Source organism: Malania oleifera, chromosome 12, assembly GCF_029873635.1.
Source record: "Malania oleifera isolate guangnan ecotype guangnan chromosome 12, ASM2987363v1, whole genome shotgun sequence".
In the NCBI taxonomy this organism is placed as follows: Eukaryota; Viridiplantae; Streptophyta; class Magnoliopsida; order Santalales; family Ximeniaceae; genus Malania; species Malania oleifera.
Window position 1 is genome coordinate 28,853,778 of NC_080428.1, and position 18,974 is coordinate 28,872,751.

At 38.8% G+C, this 18,974-nt stretch overlaps 1 protein-coding gene across 1 annotated transcript in view; it reads right to left on the minus strand.

Annotated features, from left to right (window-relative positions):
* Positions 1–1,341: 1,341 nt before the first annotated feature.
* Positions 1,342–18,974, minus strand: part of LOC131144841 (uncharacterized) — a 47,408-nt gene continuing 29,775 nt past the window's right edge. The window contains exons 3-5 of the mRNA XM_058093734.1: positions 16,433–16,525; positions 3,085–3,285; positions 1,342–1,724 (exon numbers count right to left, since the gene is read on the minus strand). Coding sequence (XP_057949717.1) covers positions 1,491–1,724; positions 3,085–3,285; positions 16,433–16,525 — 528 coding nt within the window. The 3' untranslated portion in view covers positions 1,342–1,490. The remainder of the gene's footprint in view (positions 1,725–3,084; positions 3,286–16,432; positions 16,526–18,974) is intronic.

Below are 18,974 nucleotides of genomic sequence, written 5' to 3' on the forward strand. Positions count from 1 at the left end.
CTAGTCCTTGTTATACATTCATAAAATGTTTCACATTATTATTTGCTTTATGATATCCTTGCCTAATAGTGTTAACATAATTTTTTATATATATATAATTACAACTAGTCTATCATAACTAATCTATTTTTAACAACAGACATTTCAAGAATTAATGTTATAATTTTCAAAGTAAATCCTCTCTCTTATTTATTTTCATCTTAATCCTTTACTTCATAACCAAAAAAAAAACTGTCATGGTGCTGTACAGAGTCATTAAAATTGAGGATCTTTGTTATTTCCAATTCTGTCTCATTTAAAGTAGCCTATTCTTTCAAAATCTAATGGTATAAATCAGGCATCCTTTTATAAATGATTGTGATATCACCATATCGTGCACATTTATGAATATTGCAATCCAAGTCACCAATGACATATTTTGGAATTAACATAATAAATCAAAATTCATTTTTAGGATATGTTTTAGACTTTGAATTTAGATTTGGATGGATTTGGACAAATTGTAATACAAATTTCATATAAAATCTCGTCTAAATTTAATATAAATTCAAATTCAAACTAACGAACAAATTTTGGCAACTAACGAAGCAGAGAATCCTGTGGGCACACGAGGCCCGAGTAAAAATGAGCTAGCATGTCTCCTCGTATCAAAATGATATAATATCCTCTTAATTCTATACGACTGTTCAAGTGGAGCATCCACATGAAAATTGGATGCTTGGTTTTTCATTCGGGTACGCTGATAGGACCCTATCAATTCACAAGTAAAACCCACTGCATATCCCAGATGCATACTACATTACTCCCAGTAACGACTGGAGAGGGCACTTGCTTCCTTTACGAGCATAAATTTTGGTGCCAATCTAGAGCTCGTAATCAACAGTTCTTTCCACATGATAAAGAAAATATATTAGTTAACACTAAGCTGGCAGATTCAGCATAACAAAAGAAAATATTTTTATTTGCAAAAACATAAACAATGTTGTTGTAAAATGAGAAAACAAAAATAAAACTAATTATGATGTATACGAGCAGAAGATTGGGGGGCTCAAGATTTGTTTAGTCGTGAAAAAAAAATAATCTTATTGCATGTCTTTGGGTAAAAGGGGAGCAGGTGAAGTGGCAGACCTATTCAATGAGCACTCTTAGTGCATGTTTGGAAGTTTGGAATTTGGAACTTGAATTTGAATTTGTATACATTCAATAGAGAATAAAATTGTTTTGAGTTTCATCCAGATCCATCAAATCTAAATCCAAATCCAAATCCAAATCCAAATCCATGTCCGAAATCTATGCTCCCAAATACAATATGACAAAAAAAATCAAGAAAAATAAAGAGAATTAATCAATCAAAGTACTTTCTGATTACTAAACCCACATATACTCGACTATTTGGACATCAAAAATAAATAAATAAATGAAAAAAAAATCATATATAGGCTACAACCCGTTCTAAAATGAGTGGCAACACAAAGACTGACTGTTACCATTCAAGACCAGGGCCATTTAGCATCTCTCCAAGCGAACCAACGATCCCCAGATTGCCTGCTGACCACAAATTCAGAATCACTCCCTTCAACTTGCAGATATTTATGTTTGTTCAATCCAATTGCTGGGCAGCATTCGAGCCTTCGATTGCGCATCAAAGCTTCCTCCCTGTATGAAGAGTTTAGATACTTTGGGTGTTGGATGAGTGGCACATTTTTCCACCAAAGCTTGAGGGCCTAGAAATAACAACACAAATAAATAAATAAATAAATAAATTATTCAATATTGAAGCAGGTGAACTCATCTCCAAACGTTTTTCAATCTGAGTTTTGCACCACTCTATAAATTGAAAAACCTAGGATAACCTAATTTCCTCTCCCAAATATGAAATTCATGTCACGGCATTATCCCTGAAACTCATTTGAGCACCTGACCAAAGCATTGCAATAATTAAGTCGACCTTTTCATGCATCCCAAACATTGCATAGATCTATTTTCATGATTATCTTGCTAAAGCAAATCTCGTCATAGGAACATAAACCTCATTCAAGTACCTGATCAAGGAATTCAAGTTTACATAGTGCAGTTACATGAAACAAAATATATTCACTAACTAGAATGCAGTTGTTCTTCAATAAATATTGCATCGAGGGCCAACCCATGTCCCAAAAGTAGGAAGAAGATTTTTTATTAAATGCAATCCAGTCTGGATGAGAGGGAATGTTGATTAGAAGTTAATTTATTTACAGAGAATCAATGGCTTCTGAGTTCCTTCAAACCAGACCTGCTGGTCATTGTAATAAAACAAACGATGATCAGCCATTTCCCAAATATAGAATCAAGGGGCTCAATTTTTTAGCTCTTCGAAATAACTTCCCCCAGGGCCGATATGTCTATTAAAATTGTGAAGTTAATGAAGTAAAGATCAACTAAAATGGCTCTGGGATCGGCAAGAGACAATTATTTCATCTACAATTAGGACACTTGAAGAAGGGATGACAAGCACTACTACTAGTTGATAACACCTAACATGCTTGCAGAGATCCTTTATACGGGAAACATCATTTATTATGCACAATGTGTTGACAACACAGTGTCGCGTACTTTACATAGGGATGAAAATAGTGGCCACTGTGTCATCAAAACAACACTTTAACCATCCAAGATAATAGAAATTGAATTATACATGCCCAAATGTTTATCTCAATGACTTGAATAAAAATGTCTAATGGGTGAGTGTGTGGGCGTGCATGCACATGTCTGTATTCTAATTTCATGTTTTTACAATTAGCATGCACTGTGTAATACCTTGGGCAGTGCCCAGTGCCTCGAGCAATATAAGATCCTAAACTCCTAATGGCCCTGGTATCCATTCACCTTCCAGCTAATTAAAGTTTTAGATCCTATAAAAAAATTCAAATAATTCCCACCGTTGAACAATCAGAGAGAAATTGTGCTACCCTGAAAAATATAGCTTAGCAAACTATTTTGTATCATTGCATCTCAAGGTTAAAAAACAATAATCAGAGTTGTAGATACAACTAATCACCCAGACCAGCAAAGCTTGTTCCAACAGTTCCTCAAAATATCACTTACTTGCCAATATATCCACAAAGCAACTTTATGAGGCATCAACCAGAAGAAGAGATCATGATCAGCTTCAAATGATGAGGAGACCTTCTTGAGTGACAAGATAGATCTGAAATAGTCACCAAGCTCTGGATGTTGAACTGAAATTACTACAAACAGATTATCCCCAGGTGCAGTGGTTCTGAAGCGCCAATTCCCAAGCATATCCTGCAATTGTTCTAGCAAATGATCTAAGAGTGACAAATCTCCATTCTTATAAGGATGAGAAATCCAGTTAAGATTGTGCAGAATAATGAACACTCAATCATAAGCCATCAAGTAAGTTTGACAGTCGAATAAAAAACAATTGTGTACCTTGGACCCCACACACCACATATGGATCCCGGCACAATATATTCCAAAGCGCTCTAGTACATTTCGTTTTACATTAAAAAAGATTCAGAATAATAAAAATATTTTGTAAATCACATTTTATAAAATTAAATTAATGCAAGCCTATTGTAGGGAGGGAGTTGCCATGTGTCCTACCTTCCCTTAATTCATTCAATTTCAGCATAGATAAAACTATCTAGGATAAATATGTTTGTCACAGAATATGAAATGTTTGAAATGCGTCATAATAAGAACATTAATGATATATACTTACAAGGTTTGCTAGTATCATTAATGCTTTGAAATCTCTTAACAAGAATTACACAAATTTCAAACTTGTGCAAAGGATATTTAGGTGCTCGTCAAAAGAGTGGGAGGCCAAGAAGACCACAATCGTAGATCAAAAGACCTACAAGAACTGCCACTTGAGGAATTGGTTAGGTCTCTTCTTGCTCATGAAATGAAAATGAAGAGGACGACAAACACAAGAAACAAAAAGAATACATCAGCACTCACCTCAAATAAAAGAAAAGGAGGAAGAAAAAGATAGTGATGAAGAAATTGAGCTCATCACCAAAAAGTTCAAAAGATTCCTTAAAATAAATAAGGATGAAAAGGATGAAGAAACAAGCAAACAAAAGAAAGTCACTTGCTCTAAGTGCAAGAAGCCGGGGCATCTTCGACCTGAATGCTCATATCTTAAGAAGGAAAAGAGGAGATTTAAGAAAAAGGTTTTCAATACCATTTCGAAAGATAGTGACTTCGATTTGAATTCAGACAAAGAAACAAAAAATCTTTGCCTTATGTCTATTGAGGACAAAGATGAAGCTCCTTCCTCTTGAATGAAAATCTTCAAAAAGATTTAATTTAACACCTTAAAATTTGGAACTTAGTTGAATATGGTTTACTTTGAAAAATGAAACCATTTGGGCTTTTTCAAATTTTTGTCATTTTCAAACTATTTTTTTTTTTTAACCTAAGGTTTCATCTTAAATAAGTGATTAAAAATTGTTTTTTAACTTATGCTTCCCTTAAATTGCTTGATATATTTGTTTATAAGATATTTTGTGCAAACCTTTGCTACTTTTTGAAATATAATGAAAATTTTGTGAATTTTGATTTATTTTGTGATTTTTTTTTTTTTTATAGTAAATGGAAATTTTGTTGAATGATAAAAACATGATGAAAATTTGAAATTCTCTTACATTGAAATGCTCATTGTAAAATTCATGCTAAAATCTTGAGTATATATATGCATTCTTTTAAAGGGAACATGCTTAAATGAATATTGTGTCGTGAATATTAAGATCAAAATGAATATTTTGTCATGCTTGAAAATATTGAATATTTTGTTGGTGACATTGAAAATAATTGAATAAGCATGAATTATGGAAGGTTTGGATTTGAACCAACACATCAACGCATTTTATCAAATCATAAATGATTTAATGCGGGTTGATGTGAAATTCGAGGAAGATGACAAGGCATTGATGCTACTGAATTTCCTGCCAGCATCTCACACGTATGAGAACTTGGTTACGACTCTTACATGGGGTAAAGAGACCCTGAATTTGGAAGAGATGACAAGCGCATTGCTAAGTTTTCATCAAAGAAAGAAAGTATACGACGAAATTTCACACGATGAATGGCTTGTGGTGAAGGGTAACCATGAACATGGGAGAGGAAAATTCAGAAATGGATCGAATCAAAATAAATCACGATCACAGTCCAAGAAGAAAAAGGAAATCCAGTGTTTAAGTGCAGTAAAAAAGGGCATATAAAACCGAAGTGTCCGGATTGGAAGAAAAGGAATGCTGAAAAACAAGAAGACACTTCAAAATCAGCAAATGTAGCTTAAGGAAATTCACAATGTAGTGATCATGACATACTTTCAGTTTCGTCGGGGTCGGATCGCCTCGCGGACTCTTGGATCCTAGACTCAGCGTGTTCTTACCACATAACTCCAAATAAGGAGTGGTTCAGCACTTACAGGTTGGTTAATTCAGGTTCAGTTCTTATGGGCAATGATGTTTCTTGTAAAATCATTGGAATAGGAAATGTCCCAACTAAAATGTTTGATGGTGTTGTAAGAACTCTATGTGATGTAAGACACACTCCGGACCTACGAAAGAGTCTAATTTCATTAGGCACTTTGGACTGCAATGGATTCAATTTCAAGGCCAAAGTGGAGTTATGAAGGTGTGCAAGGGCAATCTAACAGTGATAAAAGGGCAAAAGTTAGATGGAAACATTTATTCATTGCTGGGCTGCAACCGTAGATTCTGAATTTGATGAAACCGTCTTGTGGCATATGCGACTAGGGCATATAGGTGAGCATGGTATGAAAGAATTTCACAAAAGGAAACTCTTAAAGGGTATGAAAACATGCAAACTGAACTTTTGCAAGTTTTGTATTCTTGGGAAGCAAAGCAGGGTGCAATTCAAAACAGCTATACATAAGACGAAAGGTATTCTTGATTACATACATTCTGATGTTTGGGGGCCGGTGAGAGTAGCAGCACGGGGAGGACATGTGCATTTTATGAGTTTTATTGACAACTACTCACAGAAGGTCTAGGTATACTTCATGCGGCACAAGTCAGATACGTTTACCAGGTTTAAGTTGTTGAAAGCTAAAGTGGAAAACCAAACGAGGAGGAGAATTAAATACCTCATATCAGACAATGGGACCGAGTACGTTGATTCTAGGTTCATGGAGTTTTGTGAGCAAAAGGGAATTAGGAGAGACATATCACTGTTCGCCGAACACCTTAGCAAAATAGTGTAGCTGAAACGATGAACCGAACTCTAGCTGAGAGAGCTCGATGTCTCAAGCTTAATGCAGGGCCAGCTAAGAACTTTTGGACCGAGATAGTTAGTATGGCTTGTTTCTTAGTAAACCGAGCGCCAAGGGCATCACTAGAGGGGAAGTGGCAAAGGACGTATGGACGGGAAATGCGGTAGACTACTCCGGATTGAAAGTATTCGGTTGTCCAGCCGTGTCTCATGAGAAGAGATCGAAACTTGATGCAAAGTCTAGACGCTACATCTTTTTGGGATATCAGAAAGGTGTGAAGGGGATCAAGTTCTAGGATCCAATGGCAAATAAAGTGGTGATCAGAAGAGATTTAGTTTTCGATGAGAAACTTACGGTGAAGCGTACTCAAACAGATGAAGAGAAACAGCCAGAAAACTGGAGCAGAGATGAGCATGTTGTACAGGTAGAGTTAGAAACTCAAGGCAATAATGATCGTGGTCCTTCAGTTGCAAGGAGTTCTAGCTCGAAAAACCAACAAATCGACAGTGTTTCTATGCGGAGATTCAGATGCATTATCAGACCACCGTCCAGGTATGGATTTGATGATCTGGTATCTTATGCTTTCATTACAAATTGCAAAGATCCGACTACTTTTCAAGAGGCAGTGAATGGCCAGGAGAAAAGTAGGTGGATAGGTGCAATAATTGAGGAAATAGAGTCGCTGCATAAGAATCAGACTTGGGATTTGGTGGAACTTTCACATGCGAAGAGGGCGATAGGCTGCAAATGGGGTATATAGGAAGAAGGAAGCAATTTCAGAAAAGGAAAGACAGAAATTCAAGGCATTGTTAGTGGCAAAGGGGTACTCACAGAAGAAAGGAGTAGATTATGATAAGATCTTCTCACTTGTGGTCCGACACACTTCCATCAGAGTAGTGTTGGGATTAGTAGCTCATTATGACTTACATTTAAAACAAATGGATGTGAAGATGGCATTTCTCCATGGTGACTTGGAGGAGCAGGTCTATATAGTACAGCCAGAGGGATTCAGTCAACCCGGGCATGAGCATTTAGTTTTCAAACTAAAGAAGTCTCTGTATGGACTGAAACAATCTCCGAGGCAATGGTATAAACGGTTTGATTCCTATATGATCCAGATAGACTACAGAAGGTGTGAGTATGATTGTTGCCTATATGTGAAAGACCTTGATGATGATCTCTTATTTTCTTATTGTTGTATGTTGATGACATGCTAATAGTTGCGAAGGACATAACTAAGGTTTAATCAGTTGAAGATTCTATTGCATAAAGAGTTTGACGTAAAGGATCTTGGCGCTGCTAAGAAGATACTTGGGTGGAGATTCGCTGAGACAGAATTATAGGGAGGTTGTGGTTATCTCAGGGCGGTTATGTGGAGAAGGTGTTGGAAAGGTTCAGCATGCCTGATGCTAAACCGATATGTACACCTCTAGCAATGACTTTAAATTGTCTACCGTTGAATGCTCAAAGACAGATGATGAAATCACGGGACATGTCAAAGGTCCCCTACACTAGTGTTGCGGGGAGTTTAATGTCATGGTGTGTATAAGACCAAACTTGGCACATGCAGTAAGTATAGTGAGTAAGTTTCTCTCTAATCCAGGTAGACAGCAGTGGAAAACCATCAAATGGATTTTTAGATACTTACGGGGTACTTCTAATTATGGCATTATGTTTGGAAAGCAACAAAGTAAATCCATCAGTTGTGGGGCTTGTTGATGCTGATTATACAAGGGATATGGATGATAGAAGTTCTAAAACGGGTTAAGTATTCACCCTTGTAGGAGGACCCATCTGTTGGAGGTCCATGGTACAATCCCTGGTGGCATTTTCTACAACCGAGTCTGAATATATGGTAGTCTCTGAAACTGCAAAGGAAGCCTTATGGCATACTGGTTTAGTCAAGGAGCTGGGGATACAACAACGTGGAGTTATGTGCGTTGCAACAGCCAGAGTGTCATCTACTTGGCGAAGAATCAAGTATATCATGCTAGAACCAAACATATTGATTTAAGGTTCCACAGGATCCAGGAATTGATTTCTTCAGGTGAACTTATACTTGAGAAAGTTCACACATCTGAGAATGCAGCGGATATCTTGACAAAGTCGGTTGCTATTGAAAAGTTCAAGAATTGCTTGGACTTACTTCATATCTCCAAGTACTAGAAAGGAGACGGTCCCTAACCTAACGTCCTAAGTTCAAGGTGGAGCAATGGGCTATGTTTTCGGGTTCTCTTAAGGGGGTGTATGCTCGCCATGGTAGAGATTGTTGTGATATGTGGCTCATATACTTAATGGGATGCATAGTGAAAAATCACAAGTGTTGAGGAGCAGCAACAAAACTGTCGACGGTTTGGCTAGACCGTCGACAATTTGGCACCAAAATTCGGACAATTTGCATACTGTCTGAAACCGTCCACGGTTTGGCCCAAAGTCGGCCCCTCATTGAGAGATGAGAACAAATTGGTAGTCATGACTTCAACTCTTTAGTTCAAACTCAAGATGCGACATTGACTGGGGAAGGGCCAATCCACTCTTGGTATGTGTTGTGCCCTTCAATAATGTTACATGTTCTCTGGTTTAGCATAATTTGGCCTTCAACATCCATTATAAGGAAATTAGGATGCTTGAGACTTCCCTATACCTTGGGCGTAAGGCATTATGGTTTGTTTTGTGGGTACCTTGTGCCTTTGTGGTGACTATTGATGCCACCTATGTTGGTTGGTAGTTGAACGTGGATAGCAATTAGTGAAGATTTTTCCGATGTCCTCATCACAGTCACACGTGACATTCTGAGGTATATATGGAAATGGTTTATTCAAGGGTTTTTCCAAAGGTTTCTTTCACTCAAATCAAAACTTTCATGTTCCATAGAGAGGGGTGAGTTTTTTTATCTATAGGAAAGGAAAGAATGTTGAAAGCGCTTGTGCAATTGATCCCCAAGGCACATGAGTTCGGCTTTGTGTTAGTGACTATGGATAAGAAAATTTGGGGTGTGGACTCAAAATGAAATTTGAATGTAGCTTAGGGTACTTCATTGGAGCTCAAACAAATCCCTATGGGTTGAGATTGTGTAACTTGTGGAATCATGGTTAAGTGCTTGTGCGCCAATTGCCAAAAGGCAGTATGTTTACCCTTGTCTGAGGGCATTGGGATATGATTGCCAAAGGGCATTGGAGCTATGTTTGCCAAAGGGCAAAGACGTCATTTTGGCCGAAAAAACATTTTGTGCTACTGTGCAAGTAAGCCAATAGGTGGATCTTTCAAAGTTTTCAGGAAGCTTAAGCATGAGATTGGAAAGCCAAAGGGCTATGGAATCAAAAAGTCAACCACAACAGAATGTGGTTGGGATTGGATTGTCAATGGACAATTAGGGTTTAAGTCATCCACGACTACTTGTGTTCGAGGCTTAGTATTAGAGGATAATGTATGTCTAAATCAGTAGTGAATGTTGGTGCTCGATAAGGTAATTGAACTAATGATCCTTGGGGATTCAAAGGATGGTAACTCGAAGAGATTTCAAGCTGTTAACCAAGAATTCTGAAAAGTTATGTCTAGAAGTTGCTGGTGAATCTTGAGTCTCGATCATTAACAATGTCTTAGCGAACACCCCTAATATTTCACAATATTCATGAAAAACAACTGTGTTGTCTCCTCTACCGAACAGTACTTTGGTGCAGGTATAAACGTACCATACTTCGAAAACCTATTTATAACCACGAGTATAGACCCTACATTTCCTCTGGGCAAGTTGGTGATGGAGTTCAGTGAGACACTTTCCCACGGCTTGCATGATACTGGTAGGGGCTCCAGCAGCCCTGCAATCTTCCTCCACTCCACCTCGTCTTGTTGGCAAGTGAGATAAGTTCGGGGATAATAAACCACATCATCACGCATGTGCGGCCAATAATACCTTTGATTCAGTAAGGCCAAAGTGCGCCGCCATCCTGTATGTCCAGCCCACATGGTATCATGACACTCTCTCAATAGTGTATTCCTCAGATCATCGGATCGTGGCACAAAGAGCCGGCTAGCATGGGTCATCAGCAATCCGTCTTCCATCTAGAACTATCGTGCTTTCCCCTCTTCGGTTAGCTTCATTAGGTTCTACGAAACTAGATCTTTGGCTATGTTCCCCTTGATGCACTCCTGCATCCTCGTGGTAACAGCACTCACAATCAAGTGAGCTACCATCTGCAAGGCCGCTAGCTCAGCCCTCCTACTTAGTGCATCCGCGACTTGGTTCAATCTCCCTGCCTTGTGCTCAAAAGAGAAAAATCAAATTCTGCCAAGAATTCTTGCCATCAGCCCTGTTTGGGTGTCAACTTCGATTCTGTGAAGAAATGGCTAACTCCCGAGTTATCTGTTTTCACTACAAACCTTGACCCAAGTAAGTAATGCCTCCACATGCAAAGACGGTGTATCACTGCTAGCATCTCCTTCGATTGAGTTGTGTACTTCCGCTCTACTTCACTAAGCTTACGGCTCTCGTATGTAGGATGTCCCTCCTATAACAAAACTCCTCCAAAGGCGAAGTCTGATGCATCTATCTATAGCTTAAAGGGTTTCATGACATCCGAATGAGCCAGTATCGGATCTCTCATCATGGCATCCTTCAAGCCATCAAAGACTCCCTAGCACTTCTCTGTCCAATTTCACCCATGACCCATCTTCAGTAGTTCTATCATAGGAGTTCTCCGCGAATACACCTTTACGAACTTCCTGTAATAATTGGCAAGGCCAAGAAAGGAACGCAACTCCCTCAATGTCGTTAGGATCTTCCATTCTTGAATAGCCCTTACCTTCTCCATATCCATCCGAATACAACCTCGCTCATTACATGACCAAGGAATTTGATGCTCCGTTGAGTGAAAAAAACTTCTCTTTCTTCACATACAGACGGTTCTCCCTCAGTCTGTCGAACACCTTCTATAGATGCTCTTCATGTTCCTCCAAAGTGGAATTGTAGACAAAAATATCGTCCAGGTACACCACGACAAATTTGTCAAGGTACTCGTGAAATACCTAGTTCATCAAGGTACACAATGTTGCAGGCGCATTCATCAACCCGAATGGCATCACCAAGAATTCATACGCCCCATACCGCATCACACAGGTAGTCTTCGGCTCACCCCCATCAGCAATCCTTACCTGATAGTAGCCTGATCTCAAGGAAAGTTTGGCGTAGTGCTTGGCATGACTCAACTAATCTAACAAATCAGCAATCAACGGAATAAGATACTTGTTGCGCACTATCACCTTATTGAGCGCACGGTAGTCTACACACATCCGCATGCTCCCATCATGTTTCTTTTGAAACAACACCGGTGCTCCAATCAGTGCTTTGGAAGGGCGAACATATCCTACTTCCAACAACTCATCAAGTTGCTTCCTCAACTCTGTTAGCTCTGGAGGCGCAATCCAATATGGCCCTTTAGCAGGTGATTTCACTTCTGGAAACAACTCGATCTCATACTCCACACCTTGTAGTGGAGGAAATTTGTGAGGTAGCTTATCCGGAATCACCTCATTGTACTCATCCAACACCGCTTGGATGGTCGTAGGCACCAACTCTTGGCCTACTTCATCTACCACCACCGTGGCTAGATATGTCTGCTCACCCTTTCTCAATCCCTTCTTGAGTTGCACAGCTAAAAGGAACTTCCCATCGTCTCCTTTCATTGCAAAGACTTGCACCATGCAGGGGTGATCTCCCATCAGACATAGAGAACCAGGTGAAGGCATCAACACTGCCTTCATCCCCCTCAGGAACTCCATTCCCAAAATGACTGGAAAGTCATCTAATGGCACCGCTGTGAAATTTGCATCACCTTCCCATTGCCCAAGCTTCATGGTAACTTGCTTGGCTACTCCCCGCGTAGGCTAAGCTACAGAATTAACTGCTTTCATGCGTCCTGTATCCTTCTCTAAGGATAAGTTGAGTCTCCAAGCCTCCGGCTGCAAAACAAAATTATGAGTAGCCCCGGTATCCATCATAGCATGGGTACTCTTCCCATTGATCCTTAAGTTCACAAACATTAGTCCTTTTGCTCGTGTAACTTTCGATGCTTTTTCCTACTTTTCCAATGTGTTTGCCTGCCGCATTGCACCCATCCTCGGGGTATCATCCTCTTTCCCATCGCTTTCCACTACTTGTCCCAAAGTGGAAGCTTGTAAGGCATTGAGTGCTCCCTTGTGTGGGCACTCACTAACTCTGTGAGGGCCTCGACACAAGAAGCATGAAATTTTCCCCTTTCCAATGGGTGTGTTGAACCCTCGATACGATGAAACTTCCTTTGAAGTTGATGCTTTATAGTCGGCTCCCCCACTTTTGGGTTCGCCCTTCTTGAAAGACTTTTCACTGTTTCCCCCTCCGCCAAACTCTTTGGACGAAGCAGGGTCATCACCAGCGTAGTCAGTCAAGTGTTCTGCAGCAGCTTGTGCGGTAGATAACTCTTGAACTCTTTGCCTATAAAGTTCAGTTCTTGCCCACGGTTTCATCCCTTCAAGAAAATAAAATAGCTTATCCTTTTCTAACATGTCCCTAATATCCAACATCAAAGCAGAAAATTGTTTCACATATTCCCTGATTGACCCAGTATGCTTGAGGTCTCTCAGCTTTTTCCTAGCATTGTACTCAACGTTCTCAGGAAAGAATTGGGCTTGAGTTCTCTCTTCAAGTCTACCCAACTATCCAGTACACAGCTTCCATTCTCAATTTCATTGTACTTGGTACGCCACCACAGTTTGGCGTCACCAACCAAGTACATGGTCGCAGTATCCACTTTCACCTGTTTTGAGACCATCCTCACAGTGTGAAAATACTGCTCCATATCAAACAAGAAGTTCTCCAACTCCTTGGCATCACAGGCACCCCCATACGTCCTGGGTTCTAGTACCTTGGTCTTGCTAACTCCCGGAATGTTGGAGTTTCCCATAGTAAGAACCATTAGATTCATCTTTGCATCCAGATCAGCTATTTGCGACTGCAAAGTTTCCACAGTGTGGTTCCTTTGAGATTTCACCCATCAAACTTGCTTGATGATTTTGTGATCCCACACTTCATCAACAAGTTCCCTCAGTTGGGCCACCTGTGCGGCCACATTGTTGGTTGTTGTCTCAGCCTGTGCTTCTAACACACTGATTCTCTCAGCATTGGTTGGTGCCATGGTCACTTACCAAAGCTATCCCAATCCCACAACGAAGGTAACTGAATTCACGTAGCAACTAATTGAGCTCTGATACCAAGTGTCACGGGCCGACTATTTTCACACAATTGTGAAAGGACTGTGCGGCACTAGCTAAAGCACTCTTGCTTAACTAGCCAGCCTATCGTTTACCACAATTCATCTATGAAACACTTTCATTAGCATTCAATCGAATAGCAGCAGAAGCAGTAAGCAATTATGAAAGCAGTGGCAAGCAAGCAGTAAACATTGAAGCAACGCAATTCATTAACAACACATCCGTTAACATTGTGTGTTTAGTGAGGGAGGCAAGTAGGCTAAACGCGTTGACAATAGCCAATGAGTTTTACAAGACTGATGAACACACACCCTCCCCTAAAGAGCTTTATATGCAAATATATCATCCTGGCACTAGGAAACATCAAAGTGATCGAGGAGTTATACTGCCTTATTTGGCAAACAGAGAAACAAATATTAGAACATAACCCTACACTAGAATTTACATGATGCAAACTCATCCCAAACGCATGAGACAAGCGGTCACAGGCAAGCATAATGCCCTGAACAAGCTAGGCTTGTGATGTGGGGACGAGCTATTAACATCCTTAAGGTGTGTCTTAGGCTTTTGTGTGGGCCTAGGAGCCCCATGGATGACCTCATAAGTTGCTTAATAAGGTCACATGTTAGTATCGACCCAGAGTTTTGGGCACACAACTATGCTGGCCCATGGATATACTCTTGGCTGGTGCAATCTTATATCCGATCGAATTATCAAGAGATGTTGATCCTCTGCATGTCTATCTCAACTCTCGATTAGAGTATGGTATCACTTCCCTTAGCTCTGGCTTATGAGTGGTTACTGGTAGGTTTTTATTCAAACGATAGTTGTGCTATGGGGATGAGATTAACTCTTAGTTCTTTTGAAATATAACTTAACTCCTATGTTGCTCGAGTCATGGTTCCTGAACAACCATCTTAGTTGGTGTCATGGGCTAGTAGGCCACAATACATGACCAATGAATATATCATAGCATTCCATTGATAAGGATGAGTGCACAAAACTTGGTGTTGGCTTGTCGCTGTAGGGATGTGGCTTTGTCAGGTATAAGGAAGATTAATGCAAAGGTGATTCTTGTGGCCTTGGGAATTCTACCACCACGTGACACATAACTACATTCATAAAGCTCTTAAAGTTAAAGATACTCTTATAATCTAGGTATTAGCTATCACTTGATATTGACATAATGAGAAATTTCCATTCCTCCATGAAGCACATAAGATTCATGTTGGGGAGATGAAAGCTAAATGGTGCATCACATGTTTACTGACCGAACTCCCACAAAGAAGCTTGATCAACCACTCATCAACAACAATCACTTTCTTTTTCAGCCAAAATGTATTCCCCTATTTATAAAAATTCATCTCATCCCACTCTTTAAATCCCCTACAATCGTCTTCATTGTGGTTGCTACCTTATGAGAGGTGTAAGAAACAGCACAAAGACTTTCTTAACAAATTTATTGTCGAATCATCGCCAAGTCATCATTGGTGAATCTTGCTAGCATAAGCAACATAGTAAATCTAATGATAGTCCATCAAGAATCTCTGGCAACAGTGGCATCATGTGTCTCGTTGGGCGTGCTAAAAAGATGTGAGTCTAGATAGCATTGGCACCATAGTATCTCTACTGATGATATGTCAAGAACCTCTAGCAACTGGTGGCATGCGTTTTGTTAAGTGTGCTAAAGATATGAAAATTCACAAAGCACCTTTTGATAATGTGGAAGTTGATGATTGCTTGTGGATGTCATGATGGCATGGGATCATTATGCCAATCTCCGCAAGAGGTTTTGGGGTAGCACCTTATTTCTCAAGTAGACAGTAAGAGAGAGAGAGAGAGAGAGAGAGAGAGAGAGAGAGAGGCATCATGGCCTATCATATTAAGCACTAGGCTAGTTTGAATGTTCCGTTGAAGATCCTTTTACAATAGAAATTTACACATATTTAGTCAAACATACATCAATTCTACGGTTACAAGACAATAAAGAGGCATTGTGGCCTATCATATTAAGCACTAGGCTAGTTTGAATGTTCAATTTACAATAGAAATTTACACGTATTTAGTCAAATATACATCAATTCTATGGTTACAAGACATTAATCTTGATCATAAATTCAAAACATTAATCCTAATCACGAATTCAGGATGTTTCCAAAACATTAACATTTCCAATTATTATATTTGAGTTCTCCCCTTTAATTGCATTTTTTTGGCCACTTGTAGCTCCTGGAGCTTCACAATGTTGGTTTTGCCTTGCTTGGGTGACTTCCCATTTTAATTCCATGGATGGTTGCACGATAAGTGGTTTGCTTTCTGGGGCAACTACCTTTTGCCGAGGTGATATTCATCATGTGCTTCACTTGGGACTTCCCTTGTAGTTCCCTGGATGGTTCGGCAATAAGCCATTTGCTTTGCCTAGGCGACTACCTTATGCCTTGCCTAAGCGACCTCCCATTTTAGTTCCTTAGATGACTGCCTTGGCTAGGCGATTATCACCATATTCCAAGAAAGCACAAAGATTGCATGAACAGTTTGTATACATAAATACCTATACATATGCATATACGTATACAGTATACATATACATATATACATATATAACAAGATAACTGCAAACCAAGAACAGCGTAAAAAATGCATAGCTAATTTGAAGCTTGAAATTCTTTACTTTTTGGGTTTGCCAAACGTATCACTTGCTCAAATTAAAACTGTACAAATGGGAGTTGGACTATAGCCATAATATTTGAAGAGAAGAAGCAATAGCAAGGAACATATAGAATGCTGAAAGTCTAAGCTTTGAATGATACAATTCCAAATTCAACGTGAAAGAGTTAAAATTAACATATGTACAATACATTAATATGAATCATGACATACATAGAAAAATCATAAAAGCAAACAAACAGATGCAGAAGCATAGTGATTACTAAGGCATACCATAAAAGGACTGACATGTAACGGCTTTGCTACTAAATCAGAGGTCGGATTGAAAACAAATGATACTCTTTCACCCCATGGTGTATTGGTCACCTAAAATCAGAAAATGTCACTTCTGTTAGCAAATAACCTAATGAATCCAAAATCCTTTTGGATTATAATTTAATGCAATCTCAGAAAAAGATTATCAGTAACATAATAAACACTATCCACTGGCAAAATATTCATAAAGTAACAGAATCAAAGATGCAATATATGTGAGAATAACATGAGGGACATGCACTTTCCCTACACCCCTGGGTATATCAGTGGCAGTCGGAAAAACAGAAGAATCCTAATTGGTAGAAAACAATAACTAGATAACATTTTTCTTGTCAAAATATATACACGACAGAGGAGCATTCTCCACCAGCTAGTTTGTACATTGATTGCATCAATCACACAAGGTCTAAGCCATGTCATCACTTCCTAAAAAAAGAAGAAAGTAGTTATCACTACATGTGCAAGGCAGGTGAAAATTAATGGTGAAAAAATGGAGTTACCAACCTTTAATTTAAGAGAAAATACAGAAAAACTTATATTTTGTTTGTGCACAAGGATGTAAACAATCAGCACCCACTAAAAAGAACAGTTACCACCAAATCATGTGTTTACCCAAGGGATTTATTTAATGACAATGTTGCTTTTTGAAAAAAAACCTATAGGGTTTATCAAAAAAAAAAAAAAACCTTTTAGGAAAAATGGATGAAAATGAGGTTGAAAACAGAAGGATATGTTATTGAGGTTTAACTATTTGATGAAGCATCATACAGAGATGTGCTCAATTGAAACCAAATGGGTGATCAAGGGTCATTATAGTTGGAAATCATGCAGTTCATTGGATCGTTCTATAAAAGTGAGGTCATCATCTCGCCCTCATCCATCCAATATATGAAGAAATTGGCTATTCACTAAACCTCAAGTTAGTGAAACGGAACCCCATTTAGGGACGACCCTCTCACTTCCCATCCTTGATAGGGCCAGAAGTGCTACTAAATGAGGAGAAGCACAAAGGTCAGGAGACAGAATAACCCTAGGAGGACATTCCTAATATACCAATCTCATTGATAGAGGACTCTTCTCCCCTCGACTAATCAATGCATGAGGAGTCCATTATACATAAGGTGAAAAGGAAAAATTGACCTATCTAGAGACAATTTTCTAATACTACCTTCATCAGCCAAATAGGATATTGCAAGTGCTCTTATTTGATAATAAAACAACTAGAACAGCAATGTTGGAGAAAGCTATACGACAAACACCTAATATCCTAATTCCATTGACAAAGATTTCATTGGCCTCAACTATCTGGTTTATGGAACCTATCATGCCTAGGGCAAGAGGGAAATGACTTTCCAACTCCCTCATCAGCATTTGGGCCCGAATACAAGGAATATAGTACTTTGAACATCTAGCACATACACTGAAGACTTCCAAAAGAAAACAAATGAATTTAAAAATCATAAGGGAATCCCAAGCACATATTGATTGGAAAATAAAGTAAAAAATGAATTAAAAATGGCAGCATGATGAAAACATAAGCATGCTCGAGTTAAAGAAATGAAGTGTTATTTTTTTAAAACCTAATTTTGTCCTTTTTTAATTTTTGAATGCTCTACTTTTTTCCCATTTTCCTTTCTAATCTTTTTATCTCTTCAATTTTCCCTTTCTTATATTATACTCTCTATATTTTTCTTTTTGTTCGTCTAATTTTAAATTTTCATCTCTTTTATCTCTCCCTTCCCTGATTTTTTTATAATTTTCAATTTTTTTTATGTTTTTTTTGTCCTAATGCTTATCTTTCCAAAGGCTTTTATTTTTATTTTTCTTTTTTTTTATCATTTTTCATGATACATTCCATCATATATTTTCCTCTTAAAATTTTCTTAAATTTTTTTTTTTTTCATTTTTTGGCTTCGACCACTAGATCAGAGTCATTAGACTAGGCTCTAGCCTGATCTGGGACTAAGCCTCAAGTGACCAATCTGACCACACTAGGTCAAGTTAACCAAATTACCCCAGTTCCTCTAATTTCTTCCCCTTCCCTTCACATTCTTCACAAATACTCCATCCCATTCTGTCTTGTCTCTCTCAAATAAAGCACTAAGGGCTCCTACCATCCCTAGGTGTTGGGGTCAAATGTTATGAAATTTCACTTGTCAATTGTCCACATCAGAAAATAGAGTGGGAGTTGTTGTCACTCATATAAATGGATGGGCCTAAGACCTAATTGCTTAAGCATTTGGGTGGGATCAAGTTGGTGCTCACCTACGTATATCAAACCCGCACAAGGACTCCTCAGTACTAACAAGAGATATCAACTTTGGTCTTTCATGCTTGAATTTCTTTTTTTACCATTGCAAGTAGTTCATCAGCACTTTCATTGCCACTAATCGTGCAGTGTTCACATTTACTAGTCATGGCCACTGCTCACTGCAACTATTCACAAATCACTTTTCATCAACTACAACACCACAAATCTACGCATGTCCCTTGGCTAAGA